The 19,009-nt window shown below is 39.2% G+C and overlaps 1 protein-coding gene across 1 annotated transcript in view; it reads right to left on the bottom strand.

Annotated features, from left to right (window-relative positions):
* Nucleotides 1-19,009, bottom strand: part of PDE11A (phosphodiesterase 11A) — a 176,218-nt gene that overhangs the window by 68,052 nt on the left and 89,157 nt on the right. Inside the window, exons 8-10 of the mRNA XM_032237355.1 lie at nt 18,889-18,956; nt 12,968-13,060; nt 11,427-11,477 (exon numbers count right to left, since the gene is read on the bottom strand). Coding sequence (XP_032093246.1) covers nt 11,427-11,477; nt 12,968-13,060; nt 18,889-18,956 — 212 coding nt within the window. The remainder of the gene's footprint in view (nt 1-11,426; nt 11,478-12,967; nt 13,061-18,888; nt 18,957-19,009) is intronic.

Raw genomic sequence — 19,009 nt, 5'->3', positions numbered from 1 at the left:
AAAAAAAAAGGGGGGGGGAATGACTTGAGCCAAGAAGAATGAGTCTTCTTCAGGCCACTTCAGTCAAATATGGTCCTGTGCTATAAGAGTGGCACCAAGAGTTTTGGCAGCGTGACTATTACTATGAGATAAACCCAGAAGCATAACAGAGCACACAGCACACAGAGTCTTTATACAATTAACAGTGGTTTACATACAAACATAAATGTGGTAAATAAAATTAATGAAAGCTAAATAGCTTGAAATAGATTCTATACTAGTCTCCCTTTATTTATTTATCAGCACAAATGCAACACAAAAATGGTTTTCTGCCTGGAAGGCTCCTAGGGTGGAGCTGAAAGGCAAAAGGGAAGCAGTATGCTCCCTCCAATATTTGGGCATACCAGGTGCTTTGACATCTCTCTCTCTCTCTCTCTCTCTCTCTCTCTCTCTCTCTCTCTCTCTCTCTCTCACTCACACACACACACACACACACACACACACACACACACACACACAAACCTGTGGGCGTGGCTTTGTGGATGTGCCAGGGGAAGGATACTGCAAAATCCCCCATTCCCACCCTACTCTGGGGCAGCCAGTGGTGCATATGCCGGTTCTCCGAACTACTCAAAATTTCCACTGCCGGTTCTCCAGAACCTATTAGAACCTGCTGGATTTCACCCCTGATATATAGACTTGTGTGGACCTCCCATCAGAGTCTTAAAAGGGTTATACCATAGCTGCAATGAATCAGCCTCATTGCATCAGCCACGCCTAACATTGCATCAGCTTACACCTTACACCTTACAACCTTTCATCAACTGGCAGCTATTAAATCGTTAGTACCTTGACAAATGGCCTCTATAGAGTGTAGCTACCTGCCACGCCCTTGAAGAAATGGTACTTTAAAGCACATGAAACTCACTCAGATCGTAGTTGATGAAACAAAATAAAGATTATATAGGAGAAATAAGGGGTTTTTTTAATAATAAAAAAGTATACCAAGAAAAACTTAACAGCACTTGATAGACACCTTCACTGAATCCTTAGGTACTAATGCTAATGGCCTTGAAAAAGGAACTGAGGCGAAATTTAACATAAAGGAGAAAGGCTTTTACAAAAGGTCTATTTAAGTTCGTAAAGGTCTACTCTGTAAACATGGAAACCAATCTATGCCAACTGCCATGATGTATATCTTCTCCTTCTCCTCCTCCCTCTCCCTCCTTGGGCGATACAGAAAAGAGGGAGAGTGCAAGGTCAAATTCTGATAATATGGGAGCCTAGGAGAACATATGGCCTTGCCATGATTCCTGTTTTCAACAATACATAGGGTGTGTTGATTCAAGAAAGCATCTTTGATATGACTACTACTCTGTATTCACCATTGAATCAACAAAAATATTTCTTCAGAGCTCTCATTTTTAATGGACTGAAGCAAAAACAAAATGACTGCTGCTCCTTCCAACATTAAGTCGCTGCTCATGTGAAAACATTATTCTGATCTCAATTTACATGGAAACTGAATTGTTTTGAATATTGTGCTTCTGATAATCCTGGATGTAGTCTTATTGCTCTACTTCTTAACATGGAGCAAGGGCGACACCTAGTGACCAAACCAGCGCTTGAATTTTAAAATGTTCCAGACATAATCTAAAATAAATAATTTATTTTAAAAATCGAAGGAGCAGCGGGAAATAAAGCATTTATATTAATATCCCACCATTTAGTTTATCAAAATTACATAGTTTGAATCAATATATTAAAAATTCTATTTCCGAGTATCATTGTTAATTTAAAAAGTAATATACAAATGTGGTATGAAAACAACTTCTGAGTAGGTACAGTATACACGGTTTACTCTTTGAATTCAACAGAGGGACCAAAATATATTTCTGACCCATTGCACATCACGTTGCCTGATTTCCATAATTACTTCTCTGCAAAGTGATGGGAAATTATGAAATTTCCTAATATTCTAGACAGTGCAAAGTTGGAAAAGGCTGACATACGTTTGTTTTTTTTTCCCCAATCAAGCAAAATCCTCCAAATGAAAGCTTTATATAATGGGTTCATTTCTCTTCTCTGCCAAGCAATTTATTTATTTTAAAATTCTCCAACTGCTTAGTCCATGCCTTTTTATTTTATTTTATCTATATTGCTTTACAATTGATGGCCAGTTTTGCATCTTAGTCTGGGTAGGCATACCCATCCGTTGGTTAGTGCTTGCCTCTGCAAAACATTAAGTAACAGCAGATCTATCTCCACTGCATTTTGAGAATATGAAAATTAGAAAGTTTCTACTCACTCAGTGTCCAATTAAAAAAAAAAACAAAGGTCCAAAATCCAGATTAATGTATCTGTTGCTTCACTAAAATGTTTCTGGGCAGTACAAATTTAGATGACCCTGAGATGGTAACAAAGAGAAACAGAAACATCTCATTGTGAGGGCTCCTTGATGCTCTCTGAGCTTGATAGTTTTCTTGCAGATATTTCATTATCCAAACTAGGCAACATCATCAGTGCATTTCAACTCTAAAAACGTTCTCCTTTATTGACATCTCAATGTTGACAACCTAGAGCTCTGATGGTGAACCTGTGGCACGTGTGGCCAAAGTGGCACACGAATCTATGTCACCCGACACGCGCGGCCTTGCTTGTTTGTCTTCCGAGTTTCTGGTGTGCATGCACGTGCGATGGTCAGCAGTCCTTTGTTTGGCAGTGCCAAAAACCAGCCAGCTGATCATCAGGCGCACATGTACACTAGAACCCGGAAGTTCGGCATTTCCAGAGCATGGCCCTGAGGAGCACGGGTGCGTGCATGACATTCCCGTGCGACCTTTTTGGCACTCAGTGCCAAAAAGGTTCGCCATCACTGACCTAGAGGTTTTGTAAATCTTTGCAGTCAAGATAAGGTATGCTTATTCATACCATACTTGAGGGAAATCTTAATCTTTCCTCTCCAAGCTCCGAACATCCATAGTCCACACTTGCATATAGCTAGAGGTTAAGTTAAAATATTTCTGTTGGTGCTAGTAAAGGTTTATCCACACATGGCAAATCTATGGTTTCCCAGTTGTTGAAGAACTACAGCTCCCAACATCCCCAGGAACCATAGTGATTGATGAAGGATGCAGAAACTGTAGTTCAATAACCTCTGGAGGTTTCATGATCACATAAGCAGCATTCTACTTCCTTATCATAATATTATGGAAGGTTAGCCTGTCCCTATTTGCAGTAGGCAAAGGGATATTGCTAAGGGGCAGCAGTTAGATGATGATCTGAAAGAGGCAAGCAGGGCCAAGCCTGGTTAGCACTTCTATAGGAAATAGCAACTCAAATACTTTGGCCACCAACTCAAATACTTTGGCCACCTAATGAGAAGGAAGGACTCACTGGAGAAGAGCCTAATGCTGGGGAAGACTGAGGGCAAAAGAAGAAGGGGACGACAGAGAATACGACTTCGCAACAAGAAGAAAATAGCAAATCTGGGAAGTGAAAAAGAAGAGAGAGTAGCAAATCTATTATTTATGGCTGCCAAGGAAACTATTCAAATGGGTCTGGTATCAATAGGAGCCGAGCTTCACTCAATGCAAAAAAATATATTACAGAGTGTTAGGTGTGACAAAAGTTTCTTGTAGAAGGAAAAAATAATAATAATAATAATAAAAATTCAAAGAAAAGTGTCTTTTAATTTGATGCTCCTTTTAAAACAGACTCTGGGCATCAAATATACAGTATCCTTGTACAAACATGAAAGGTACTCAACATCAAAGAAACATTTCTGCCGCTAAGACTAAGTGGAGCGACGGATTTCTTTGTTGACTGTACTTTACAGGGTAGGCTACATGAACACTGGATAAAATAATTGGTTAGGGATGAAGATCGACTGCTTAGCCAATAGTTTTGTTTTCTTTCCATTTGGGAAAGAAGAGGAAAGGATGAGTTGTTTTCTCCCAGCAACTAGTCTAAACAAAACCTCAATATAAACTTGAACTACGTTGGAGGACATGGCATAAATGTGATTGTTTGAGTGGCTGGATTTGCAACAAAGGAAAACTGTTTCAGCTCTTGACTTCTTTTTTCAGGCAGAATAATGGCATGACATCTTGTGAATATCAAAACAATTTTGCTCTTTTCCATGGGCATTACATGATTTGGATCTCCTGCATATAAAAAAGTACATCTGCATTAGTGGAAAGATTGCAGGGGGCAGAAAGAGTGTGAGAAATACATTTAGCATGATTGTGGCACAGTTAGATGCATGTAGGCATAAGTGTTTTATATATACGTATACTGAATGTATGCTCTTGGAACAAGATGTATTGACTAGAAGCGTTGACTTGTATGGCATTTTAGTTAAGGATTGTCTCTATGCAAACACTGTATGAATTCATTCATCCCAATTCATTCCTTTGCTGCCTTTTCATGTAATAGAAAATACGACTCCATTTGTCCATATTGATCTTTAGACGGATTGTTTCCTTCCAGAGCAAAAATAATACCTCTATGACAGAAAAATGCACAAGCTCTTTCTTCATTCTTATCTTTTCATCACTCTCTTTTCTAATACAAATAGTAACATTCTCTGCTGACACTACACAGTTCATCATTTGATGAAGTGGTGCTTCATTATGAAGCAGCTCTACCTGTTTTCAAGACCTGAGGAAAACAGCTTTATCCAAAACCATCTCTGGCTGCTACCTTCAAGTGTGGGTAAATATGGAAGCAGAATTTGTATCTCTCTATTTGCCGTCAGATAAGCAAGAGATGCAAGAGAAAAGGAAAGTTGCATCTTATCTCCATCTACTGCTACAAGAACTCAATGTATGATGTGATGAAATCACACCATTTTTTCTGCCCCTATTAATAATAGGCAATAGTTCAAAGAAAAAAAATAGGAAGCCCTGCAGGGTCATTGAAGCAGATCTAGTATTTTAGTAGCTGTTACCCACAAGGATAAGGTGACAGAAACAAAGCAAGGCATTCTTCATGCTTCTTGTGATGTTTAATATTGTCTTAATAATTTTTGCTAAATTAATGTTATTAATATTCTTACTATGAAATAATCATATTAGAATTCATAATATACCCATGATGGTCATATATTCTGACAGTCTAAATCAGTGGTTCCCAACTTGGGGCCCAGCTCCACCGGGGAGCAATTTGATTTCTAATGGGAGCAATTTGAACCTTGTTTAAACCAAGATAATGGCCTTTTAGGCTTCTTCCCCGTGAGTACAGTTCAATTTTTGAGAAAAGTTAGAATTACATGTCACCGGGGGGGGGGGGGGGGGGCAATCAGGATATTACAGATGCTTAGGCGGGGCATGGCCAAAAAAAGGTTGGGAACCAATGGTCTAAATGAAAGGTGACAGAAATGCAGAATATTTTTGCCTTCTGCTATGAACAATGCAATGATCTCATCTAATTTAGGCTCTTTCCAATCATTCTAAATTTAATAAGTTTTCTGTCAACTTTTAGGTGACAGCACTATGCTTTTCTTAAGAGATGGAATAGCAATAACGGAAAATCCATTACAAATAGCTGTGCAATGTATCATAGCAAGCTAAACCTGAAGAACAAAGCTAATCGGTTTCCACAATATGATACTGAACATATACCTACAATATATAAAAGATCATTTTGAAGTGCTGAACCTCAAAGTGATTGTTAAGGATGGATGTGAAAAAAGACTGCCAAAGAACAAGAAGCAAAAAGAAAGAAAAAATCACATGTCAGAACAGTGGATATTGCCAGGAAGAGAAGGAACCTAACACCAAGACATATAAACATCTCAGAAAGGAACTTAAAAAAGAATTTCAGAGTACTATTAGAAGAGACTACAAGCGGTACTACAATGACATTTCTGAATACATCAATTATGGAAACAGACATGAGAAAAACAAAGGAATTCTTCCAAAAGATTTCCAAACTCAGAAAGAGATTCCAATCATAAATTCATAGACTAAAGGCTGCCAGTAGACAATAACCAAAGAAGATCAATTAAAATGGAGGGAATATACTGAAATACTACAGAGGTATCAATGTTTATGATGCCTTTGAAGATATTATCTACTTTACAAGGTACCCTAGCATTAGAAGAAGTAGAGCCGAGATGGCGCAGTGGTTAGGGTGCAGTACTGCAGGCCACTTCAGCTGACTGTTATCTGCAGTTCAGCGGATCTAATCTCACCGGCTCAAGGTTGACTCAGCCTTCCATCCTTCCGAGGTGGGTGAAATGAGGACCCAGACTGTGGGGGCGATATGCTGACTCTGTAAACCGCTTAGAGAGGGCTGAAAGCCCTATGAAGCGGTATATAAGTCTAACTGCTATTGCTATTGCTATAAGATCGGCACTCCAGTCATTACCAAGTACGAAACTACAGAAACTGCTGGAATACACACAGTAATATGGCAAGTAACATAAGAACAATCTATAAGGGTTTTAACCAAACAATGTTAGCAAATGCAGAGAACAATAACAAATTGGGAAAGGTCAGCCTGCACAATGGTACTAAAGAAAGGAGACAGATTGACAGTACTGTATTCTAAAATGTATATGCTGGCAAAATAATATTTAGGCTCATCCCATAGAGACTAGAGACCTACAGGGAAAAGGAAATGTTCAAGATGGTTTGAGAAAAGGCCAGAGAAAAAGAAACATTATGGTGATTTATGCTGCATAATTGACAGAAATAAAGAATACCAAAATTAAGTCAGAATATGCTTCATTGACTATAGAAAGGCTTTTGATTGGGATGACTATGCGAAGCTATGGAATGTGTTTTAAAAAATGGGGAATCCAGAATAACCTCATTTTCCTTATGAGAAACTCTTACACGAGGCAGGAAATCACATTATGGGTGGAACAAGATGAAACAGACTGGCTCCAGGTCAGCAAAGAAGTAAGAGAAGACAATATCTTCTCTCCTTATTTATTCCGCTTATAAGTTGAGTATATATTAAGAAAAGCTGGACTGAAAGAAAATGTACCTTTAAAACTGGAGGAAGAAACATCAATAACTGGTGCAATGCTGAATGACACTACTAAGATAGCTGAACATGCAAATAATCAGCAAACTCTAATAATGAAAATTAAGGATTCCAGTAAAAAAAAAAATGGGACTAAGAAGGAATATAAGAAAGACCCAACTAATGAGGTGCCATCCAACTCTACAGCAAACTGTCTGGAGGCAGGCCGGGGTGGGGGGGGATTTTAATTCACTGAATTAAATTTAGATTAACCAGGCTTAAAATTGACAATGAAGATACTGAAGTGATGGATAGCTTCTGCCTTTAAGAATGAACAATTGATAATAAAGAAATCAGTAACAAAGAAACCCGCCTTTTAGGATCAACAATCAACACGGAAGAAATCAGGAGTCAAAAATATGCTGAAGATTAGCAATGAAGATCTAGAAAAAGATATTCAGATGCTAGGTCAAGGGTCAGCAACCTGCGGCTCTGGAGCCGCATGTGGCTCTTTCATCCCTCTGCTGCAGCTCCCTGTTGCTGGTCAGCTCCACAATTGATAGGGATTTCGGTTAGGACAGTGTTGTGGCCCAGCAGGAGTCGTTGGAGCTGCCACCAGACTCCGACAGCGAGGGGTCCTATGAGTTGGCCCTGGAGGATGTGGAGGACCCTGGACAGGGTTCCGACTCCAAGCAGGGTGCAGAGAGACTGGTTGGCCACCAGGTGGCACCTGAGCCTTGGATCAGTGGGGAGGAGACAAGAGAGAGTGATCCAGAAACCAACAGTGAGTTGTTCCAGGATGCACGCCATCGAAGAGCTACTCGCATCAAGAGCAACTACGTAATTATAGGAGGTAATTACACTCAGCTGATGGTCATTAGGCTCCTCTCCAGACTATAAAACAGACTGCTTGTGCCACACCCTTCTTGCAGAAGTCAATGCTTTGACTAAAGAGAAACAAACTTGGCAGGCTGGATTGCTGCCAGAGTTTGTCTGAATTGCTGCCAACGTTTGTCGGCCTTGCTGCCACTTGGCTTTCAACCACCGAGAGTCTGGTCTTGTTATTAAAGGACATTCTCATTAAGCTTGTCTCGGCTTTTGTTACTGGATGGAGGAGGGGGTCAGAACAGACAGGTAGAGGAGAAAAGGACTATGCTAGAAGGAGACTCTACGGTGGGGGAATCGGACTTCCGGTCAACTTCAGGTTAGGACCTTTGTGGCTCTTTGAGTGTTTAAGGTTGCCAACCCCTGTGCTAGGATGTGTCTACCTGTAACTTAAGAGTATCGGACAGGCAATGGACTCAACAAAGTGCAAGTTGGATTAGAGGAGGCAGGATGGGAGTGTTGATGCTTTTGAACGTTGATGTTAAAGAAAATTCCTAAGACTACTGTGGATAACTAAGGAAACAAAGGTATTATAGAATAATCAATTCAGAGTTCTCATTCAAGGCTAAAATAACCAGGTCAAATTATTGTGATACATTGTGCAAATCACACCATTGTGTTACATTGAGGATGCCTTATTCAAGAGTCTCAAACTTCATAATATTGTGGCACGGTAAATATTAAATGAATCTGTGTGACACCCCCCTCCCTCTTGTGCATAACAAGAGGTGTGGGTATTCACACTAAAAAGTTTAATGGGAGTTAGGAATCAGTAATATATTTATATTTGCTGAAATATTTAAAAGGCTACTTTTATTTGCATTTCTGATAGCCTGGCCATCTTTAGCTTTCGTTAATCACCCAAATGTTTCCATTTTAAAAGACTAGAATTTAAAATAATATGTAAAATAATTGAATTCTAATATGTAATTTTTTTATAAACACATGCATATATATTTTAAAAAATAATGTTAAGATCTTTTGCTTGATTTCTACAATATAGCATGAAGGGGGATTTTTTTTTAACTGATGCAAATCTCTGGAGCTGTACAACAAATTGCTGAAATGTACATTACATGCAGAACAACAATATCCAAAATGTTTCATCATATTTGTGTTGAATGTTATTTCAACAAATGGAAAATGACTTTTGGGCTTAGCAAAGGTCAGAAGCACCTACCCAGAAATATATTATTACATATTGAACCAAAGATGAATAAAACAAGTGGTTCGGTATTTTGTATCATAAGATTCTCCTGAGTATTATTTGCCCTACAAAAATGAATACAAACTATAAATAAAGCAAATCATCCATGAATTATTAATTTGTTACATACACATCATTCCCAGCTGCACAATTTAGATAAGCATTTTTTTTCACTTAACTGTAAATACTTAAGAAATGGAACTGTTTGCATATTTTCCTTGGAAATGGACTCAGTTGAAATTTAAGACAAAATTAACAGAATTTTAACACGGCATTTACTTTTTTTGAAATAATCTTACAAAGCTAGTCTGTATATAATAGTCAGTTTGTCTAGATCAGTGATGGCTAACCTTTTTGTCGTTACGTGCACATACGCAACAGCCCACGCTCATGCGTGCCCGCACCCATAATGCAATGTGTTCCCCGCTCCCTGCATATGCGGGCATGACCCCCCCCTGTGCTCCCCCTGCGCATGCGTGCAATGACCCTCCCCCGCCCCATTTTGGGCCTAGTAGGCCTCCCTGCAGCCTCCTGGGACCAAAAACAGGCCACGGGAGGGGGGCACACTACCTCGCACATACATGTGTGCCTCCCACATGGGCCCTGCCACCCGTGTATGTGTGGTAGAGACCCAAAAATCAGCTGGCTGGTGGGTGGCATGCGTCCATGGGAGGTAGAGCTGGGCTGGGGCAACAGCCTGTGTGTCCACAGAGAGGCTTTGTGTGCCACCTGTGGCATGTGTGCCATAAGTTTGCCATCACAGGTCTAGATGTTGGTCTAGTATGAGATATCACTTAAAACAGTGCTTTATGCTAGAGCCAGAATTCATGATCTAAAACATGGCCTGACTTACCACACTCTGAAGACTGAAAGAATTCTATCTGGTTCGTTGGTTATCTGAAGTACAATATCCATATTCAACAACTATAGAACCATAAACCACATGTATCTATGGGGCAGAGAGTGGTATTGCCTCCAAGAATTGGCAACAATCCTGAACTTGTTATTTCTTGTCTTGCATATTAGCTTGTTCCTTGTGCATGGAACTTTCTTTCTGGATTTCTAGTTATTTCACTTTAAGAAAATGTTGATTTTTTTTTTAACGTCCTGTTTTCTGGCTCCATTATTGTCTTTCATCTCATTTCCCTTCTATCTTCTCCTAGCCAGTAAGTTTCCTTCCCAACTCCATTCTCTCATAGAACAGGGGTCTCCAACTTTGGCAACTTTAAGACTTATGGACTTCAACGCCCAGAACTCTGTCTTAACTCAAGTCTTAAAGTTGCCAAGGTTGGAGAGTCCTGTTATGGAGTGTCACTGAGATCATGATCTTTGAAAACATTCATTTTGCATATATTTTTTACTATAGTACTCTGCACACATTTGGCACTTCCACCGATATTACAAATACGATTAATCACTGTAACGGAATGATCAACTAGATAAAATTCCTATACCATATCAAACTAGGATGACCAAGCTATAATCCACAGGCCACATACGGCTTCCAATTCCCAATCTGCAGTCTTCCATCAAGTTGCCCCAAATTATAGCAATACTTATGATTATTCTCACCACAAATTGTAGCATTTATCACTAAATAAAACGTTAAAATGGAGGTATTACATCAAGAAATTCACACATTGCATGTAACCATAGTGTTTGGATGTCATTAATTTCAAAATAACGCAACCCTCAGGTCAAAGGTTTAGAGTACTCATCAATGCTATAATTTGGTTTGTTTGATTTAATTTGCTTGTGGCAGGGTGTTTATTTTTTATTACTGAACAAATGTATACTTCACCTTTCTGCTTATATAAGCAGTCTAATTGCCTTACATTCTCAGTTCAGTCTCTATGGTTTGTAAACCATAATTTGTTCGTATTGAATGATCTCTGCCAAAAGTGACTTACTCAACAAATCTCAGTAACTGACCACACCATGACCAGGGCTAAAGACAATGATCCAGTGCTGGTTTGCCAATTTTCTTACTACCAGTTCCAGCGCGTTCCCCCGCACATGCACAGAAGCATCCAGGCGGGTGGGCAGATTCTCCTGTTGCCGCTACTACCAGTTTGCCCGATCTGGGCCAAACCGGGAGCAACCCACCTCTGATGTGATCCCAGTAAAAGTGAAAAAGCAAAGACAGAAAGTTAGGTTGTGTTTATGGAGGGAGGAATGCAGAGCCAAAAACATAAAACACAGAAAATCCTGACAAGAATAATCATTTGATCACAAACATTTCAAAAACAACCGAAGAAACAAAATAGTTACCAAAGAATTGAATCAGCAGTCAACCCTGAAAAATTAGAATTAATTTCTATTACAGATTCAAATGTATTTTTTATTATTTTTTTTTGCTAAAATAAGTGAAATATGTTACCTTAAATTTGTCAAGCTCTGCCTTTGAACATGTTGCATGATAAGACAGCACCTGATCCAGAACAAATGGGGGGGGGGGGAGAAATGGTCACAGGTGAGAACCTAAAAAGTTACAATCAACTTAAACCAGGGATGTCAAACTCAAGGGTGCTTAAATCTGGCCCACAGGGTCAGTCTGGAAATAGCAAAAGACCGGCCCACGGTGCCTCTGAAAGTTAAAAGGGGGAACCGGGGGGGGGGGCAGGGAGAGCACATTTTGGCTGGCAGGTGCTGCAGAAGGTTGTCCAGGTTGAAAACAGAGCATGGATCATTTTGGCTGGCAGGGTGCTGCAGGAGGTGTCCATCCTGTCCTTACCCCTGACCAGCTTGCCCACAGAGGAGAACTACAATGCTGATCTTGCCCTTGAAGAAATCCAATTTGACACCCCTGACTTAAGCCATCAACAAAGTGAATATTATAATGGTTTATTAGTACCTCTGCAATATATATTACCCCGTTTTCCCCAAAATAAGACCTCCCCAGATAATAACCCCAATCTGGCTTTTAAGCGCATGCACTAAAATAAAACCTCCCCCAAAAATAAGCCCACCCCAAAAATATTGCAACACTGCAACAGCCATGAGGTAACCACATTTGCCTCCTGCACCTCAAAAATAATAAGACCACCCCAAAAATAAGGCCAAGTGCTTATAAGACCTTGTCTTATTTTTGGAGAAACACAATATCCATGAAACTACTTACCACAGTGAACCAAATTTTAAAGAAAACTAGAATGCCCATGGTTCTACTTCTAGATCAATGCACTTTCACTACAGCTACTCATACTACAGCTACTTCAGGTTTTAGGCCTCGTTTTCAATTAATAAACAACAGAGTAATTTAAATTATTTTTGATCCTGGCAGTAGTATCAACCAGCACTGCACAGAGACATAATTGTCCTAGAAAAAGTACCCTGAAAATCTGAGGGGCTGCCGAGAGGCACCAAACGTTTTCTGTTTTTTACAAGTCTTTAAAATGTTCCCTAATAGTCTCTTTTTAGAAGTTGAATTAAATGACTTAGTGATGTATGTAAACTACTGATACCAAATTAAAAAATTAGCTAACAGTCTAAAAGAGTATTTTTAAAAACCCTAAATTGGTCTCACTTTGAAGAAATAAAACTGTTGATAAATAATGAGCTATTGATTTAGATATTTCACATGGCACAATGTATAAACCTGGGTCTTTTTTCCTTCTGTTTCTTGAGTCTTTTTCTGTAAACAAAAAGATTGTTTTCTTCACTTGTTTAATAGAGAGGAAGTCAAAGTTCAGTATACATAACTTATTTATTTTATTTTGTTTCTGTTTTCAATATTTTTTTTCCAATCTGCTCTTTCTCTTCATTTTCTGTATGCTATGTCCCTACACAGCACAGCAATTCAGTACTTGTACATGTATCGGCATTGTTGCCTTCCTACTGACCCCTTTCCAATTATATACAGCATCCTTTGAATCATAAAAAGCTTTTTTAAAAAATACCTGATTTTTCAATAATACTTACATCAAGAGCCACAGACTGCTTTGCCCAGGACTTTTTCACTTGGTCGTACATTATAGTATTATTGATGCCCAAGCCACAAAATATAACAAAAGCCTAAAAAAAAAGGTATAGCTTTAATATACGTGATTTCAAAATTTAATAATACTGAATGGAATAAAGAAAGCAACGTTCTTGTTACTAGGATGCGCATGAAATAAAAAAGAAAATATTGTGTGAGCTCAGAACAAAACAGTCTCACTTGAAATGCTATTGTGTTCCAGTCCTAGGAAACATTGAAAATAATGAAGTTCTTCCTTCTCAGAACTATACAAATACATACAGCGGCAGTTTATGCAGATATTGGCTTGTCAACTTGCATAAAGATCAGCTAGCCAAACTTTATTTATTTTTTATTCCCCCAAAGTGTGAAAGAAATTTGAAATTTCCTATATAGGTTGCAGGTATTCTTGTCCAGGGGGAGTGCTGACTTTTCCCCTATTTATTGTGAGTTTTCTTGCAGATACTCAGCAACTGACATCGCAATTCTTATTTTCCAGTTTCAAGATGTGGTTATCTTTCCTGGCAGCCTTGCAATAGCTGGCTTGCAAATATATGAATGAAGAAACAATATGCTCCTCCATACTGGAATGAGAAAAAGAAAGAAAGAAAGAAAGAAAGAAAGAAAGAAAGAAAGAAAGAAAGAAAGAAAGAAAGAAAGAAAGAAAGAAAGAGGGAGGGAGGGAGGGAAGGAAGGAAGGAGGAAGGAAGAAGGAAGGAAGTAAAGAAAGAAGGAAGGAAGGAAAGAAAGATGGAAGGAAAGAAAGAAGGAAGGAAGGAAGGAAAGAAAGAAAGAAGGAAAAAAGGAAAAGGAAGGAAGGAAAGAAAGATGGAAGGAAAGAAAGAAAGATGGAAGGAAAGAAAGATGGAAGAAAGAGAGAGAGAGAGAGAGAAAGAGAGAGAGAGAGAAGAGAAGCACCGCTGTGCAGGGAAGAAATCTTATAAGGAAAATACCAAATTGCTTTCCTACACATTGGTCCTTAAGTTTATCTTCTAAAATCTCAGCCGCTCAGAAAAAGAACAATGAGTCATGCATGTATGCTTGATTTGGGGGGGGGGGTTAACCCCCCCTCTTTTTACTCCAAATACCAAAGGGACAAAAACTGTACACCGCAACATCTTTTTATAGCAAAATACATCATAGACTGCATCAATATTGCACAGGAACATGAACAGAGCGCAAGCCCTCAGCAAAACTCAACACTGAGCTGAAATCAACCAGTGCAGACTTTTTATATGCGTTGGGTGCCTTACAAGCTTTATAAACTATGGTTCATTGCATAGTAAGCCATAAGTTTACCATTGGATTTGATCTTTTTATCCACTTATTAGCCGATGACCCGGCGTTGCCCGGGTATTTATAGACATCGAAGCATTTGTGTGACAGGGAGCCATTGAGGGGGGGCCTTTCTTCCCCCTATTCCCATACCCATCATCCCTGCCCCCTCCCTTCCCCCTCCCATGCGCTCCTCTTTCCCACCCTATGTACGATCCTGGCACATTGCCCCAAATTCATGAGGCGTTTCCCCAGACTTTTTATATAAATTGGGTGTCCTACAAGCTTAATAAATCATGGTTGGTTGCATAGTCAGCTGTTCTGACCCCCTCCTCCATCCAGTAACGAAAGCTGAGACAAGCTTAACTAGAATGTACTTTTAATAGCAAGAAGCCAAAATCTCGGTGGCTGAAAGCCAAGCAAACAAATAAGGACCTTGGCAGCAAGTCAGACAAACCTTGGCAGCAATCCAGCCTGCCAAGTTAGTTACGTTCTCTTTAGTCAATATGTTGACTTCTGCAAGAGGGGCGTGTGCACAAGCAGTCTTTTTTATAGTCTGGAGAGGAGCCTAATGACCACCAGCTGAGTGCAATTACCTCCTTAATTGCGTAACTGTTCCTGACGCCTATTAGCTCTTCGATGGCGTGCATCCAGGAACAACTCACTGCTGGCTTCTGGATCACTCTCCTTTGTCTCCTCCCCACTGGTCCAAGGCTCAGGTGCCACCTGGTGGCAAACCAGTCTCTCTGCACCCTGCTCGGAGTGGGAACCCTGTTCAAGGTCCTCCACATCCTCCAGAGCTGACTCATAGGGCCCCTCGCTGTCGGAGTCTGGTGGCAGCTCCAACAGCTCCTGCTGGGCCACAACAGTCAGCCATATGTTTAGACTGGATTTTGTCTTTTTTATCCACATTGAGTCCTTCCCAAGGACCTAAGATAAGCAGATATTGTTGAATAATGTTAAAGGTATCATCACAGGATGTAAGCATTTCTAAATATATCTGCCTTTCTTATTATTGTTTGTTGCATGGTCAGCCAGCTGTTCAGACTAGATTTGGCATTTTGTATATTATTCTATACTGTAAATGTTCAATATAAAATCATAGCTTCCAGTTCTGGTGTTGGCCTTCATAAGGATTGGGTCTTTAACAAGATCCCAGGTTGTTACAATGCAGTATATTGGCATAGTATATGTGTATAATGAAGGGACGCGGTGGCTCAGTGGTTAAGGCACTGAGCTTGTCAATCAGAAAGGTCAGCAGTTCAGCGGTTTGAATCACTAGTGCCGCGTAATGGAGTGAGTTCCTGTTACTTGTCCCAGCTTCTGCCAGCCTAGCAGTTTGAAAGCATGTAAAAATGCAAGTAGAAAAATAGGAACCACCTTTGGTGGGAAGTTAACAGTGTTCTGTGAGTCTGTGGCATTTAGTCATGCTGGCCACATGACCACGGAGAATCTTCAGACAGTGCTAGCTTTCTGCTTTGAAACAGAGATGAGCACCGTCCAGAGGTGGGTTCTAGCCAGCATTACTGCCAGTTCACTCGTGGGTGCACTTTGCGCGCGTGCTGGATGTGCGTTGTGAATGCATGTGCAGTTCAATAGAAATTGTTCTGCACATGCAAAGAACTCAAAAACAAGACGGCTGCAGCGGTGATCGGGGATCCAGTTCAAAGGCGTGGACCGCCTGGGTCACTGCAGGCCAGCATGCCACTACTGGTTCGGCCGAACCGGGCCAAACTCACCACTGGCACCGTCCCCTAGAGATGGGAACAACTAGCACATATGTGTGAGGGGAAACTTTACCTTTACCTATGTGTCTAACAAAGCAGTTTGGCTTATTATAATTGACAAAGAGGAATTTTGTCAATTTTAAATTAACACATTTAAAAAAGTAAAATTGATTTATTTAATTTAATAGTTTAAATAATTTACATTTAATTAAATTTATTTTTTAAAATGGGAACATTATTATTCTTTTTGTTGGTCACTACAGTCAGCCAGATGTTTAGATTGGAAATAGCATTTTTATCCACCTATCAAGTCGGTCCCAAGAACCTGTTGCTTGTTTGATGGGGTGAAAGGCATTGTCCCAGGATGTAAGCTGTCTCAGGATGTCAGCTGTCCCAGAAAACTCCCTTTTGCAATTGAATGACTGTGATTTTGTTAATGCTGATAATATTCAAGTAAAGTTCCAGATGCTTTAGGATTGCACCCAGGGGACTATTGCTACTATCTTTCCTTTCTTTTGCCACAGTTGTTCTACTCCTGTTTACAAGTCTTTGTATTTTATGATTGTTCTCAAGTTCTTTCTCTTCTATTCTGCTTTCTTCAGGTCCTTTATCCATTTTTTGTCTTTCTTATCAACAATTGATAAATCTGGGACATTATGTCACAGGTGCTTTTCTGATTGAATTTTAAAGTCTCCGAGCACTTTAGTCTCTTTGCTTTCCTTTATATGCTTTTCTACTCCATTGATTATGGATCTTTCAAAGAACCTTTAAAAACAAAGATGTACTATATTTTTAAAGGTATCCCAAATTTAACAGAATCACAGAGTTGGAAGGGAGGTCTTCTAGTCCAACCCCCTGCTAAAGCAGGAAACCCTATACCATTTCAAACAAGTGGCTGTCCAATCTCTTTTTAAAAACCTCCAGTTTTGGAGCATTTACAACTTCTGGAGGCAAGTCATTCCACTGGTTAATTATTCTGTCGGGAAATATCTCCTTAGTTCTAGGTTGCCTCTGTCTGCAATTAGTTTCCATCCATTGTTTCTTGTCTTGTCTTCAGATGCTTTGGAGATTAGGTTGATACCCCCCCTTCTTTATAGCAGCCCCTCAAATATTGGAACACTGCTATCATGTCACCCCCTAGTCCTTCCTTTCACTAGACTAAACATACCGAATGGAAATCACCCCATGCTCAATACTCAATTGGGTGGATAAATCAACAATGCTGCAACACAAGATTGCGGACCAAGCTTGTTGATCAAGCTAAGGTACATGGACCTTGGTTAAACCTATCCCTGCATCTTTGCTGCACTATCAGACTGATGCAAAATGCTGGAATTTTTTTTCCAGCTACAGAATGGGAAAGTAGTATCTTCTGCAGAGAAACCAGGAATCAATCAGATTCATTCAACTTACTTAAGTTTCTATATCTCCAGCACACAACAGTGTGCATGGTGCATACTACACCTGAATTTAAGAAAGCAATTGTATTAGTACTGTTTGCACTTACTCCTAGCTTCACTCTTTGGAGCATCTCTCACCTACAACAGTCAAACCCAGAATGGCTTCCTCAGTTCCCCTGTGCCCCTACTACTTCACACCAAAGCTCAGTTACTACTTCACACCAAAGCTCAGTCTCTCACATTATACATCATCCATCATCCCTAGCAATGTATAGGCTCAAGCTGCAAAATTCAAAGTGAATTTTGAATTGCAGTAAGGGAAACAATTCCAATTGGAAGAAGCAAAACAAAATTCTGACTCTTCACAGGCCATCCAGAAGACTGCTTTAAAAATAAAAAAGACACATTGTATTCCGTACTTGAAATAAACATTGCAAAGAGGCATGTTTTGTTCTGAGCACAATTGTTTTTCACGCTGCTGGCTCCTGTAAATCAATCTCTGGGCCACTTTTTTTTTTTTTTTTTTGAGCACTTGAGAAAAAGTTGGACATGTTAGTAAAAAGAAAATGGACCAGGAATAACAAAAAGAGTAGAATTAAAAAAAGTAACTCTTGATCAAAACTGTGAATGAACATTAGATAAATCTTAAAATGTAATTCTATAGTAAGCAGTTGAATTTGAGGTACTATAAAGACTTGTAAAACAATATCACAAGGCACAATATTTATATTATAAAGCAGACACAAGAAAAAAACAAGACTTTGCATAATTGCAAATAATGATAGAATTATTACATTGTATTTCATATGAAAACATCATCATTTTTAAACCAAAATGGTGTGTTTTCAGAATGCCAGATTCAATCTTCCACTTTAATTTTACTATTTAATTGTTTGATTATCACTCATACAAATGCTGAAGCAGACTACAGCAGCACAGGTTCTAAAGATAACTGCCACCACTACTATACAGGTGGTCTTTGACTTACAACAGTTCATTTAGTGACCATTCAAAGTTATAACATCACTGAAGAAAGTGACTTATGACCGTTTTTCACACTTCTGCTGTAGCATCCCCATGGTCACATGATTTACATCCGGATGCTTGACAACTGACTCACATTTGCAACCTTCTGACAAGCAAAGTCAATGTGGAAACCTGATTCACTTAACAACTGTTGTGATTCACTTAACAAATGTGGCAAGAAAAGTCATAAAAATGGGGTAAGACTCTCTTAAGAAAACATAAAATTTGGATTCAATTGTAGTTGTAAGTTGAGGACTACCTGTACTGAAATCAGATAACACAAGATGAGTCTTTTTTTTTTTACTTGCAACAAACATTATAGGAAGATATAGATAGATAGATAGATAGATAGATAGATAGATAGATAGATAGATAGATAGATAGATAGATAGATAGATAGATATGTATAGTGCACTGAATATTGTAATTAAACTTCATCAATTTGACATGTCTTACCTCAAAGAGTCGCTGATCAGCATCATCAAAAGGTTTTCCATCAAGTCTATTCAGCACCTGAGCAACACCTTTACAAGGAATTAACAAACAGTTGATTTTATATTTTAAAGGAAGCTGTGTA

This window comes from Thamnophis elegans, chromosome 1, assembly GCF_009769535.1.
Source record: "Thamnophis elegans isolate rThaEle1 chromosome 1, rThaEle1.pri, whole genome shotgun sequence".
In the NCBI taxonomy this organism is placed as follows: domain Eukaryota; kingdom Metazoa; phylum Chordata; class Lepidosauria; order Squamata; family Colubridae; genus Thamnophis; species Thamnophis elegans.
Note: the sequence above shows the minus strand (reverse complement) of the source record. Positions and strands in the feature narration are given on the sequence as shown.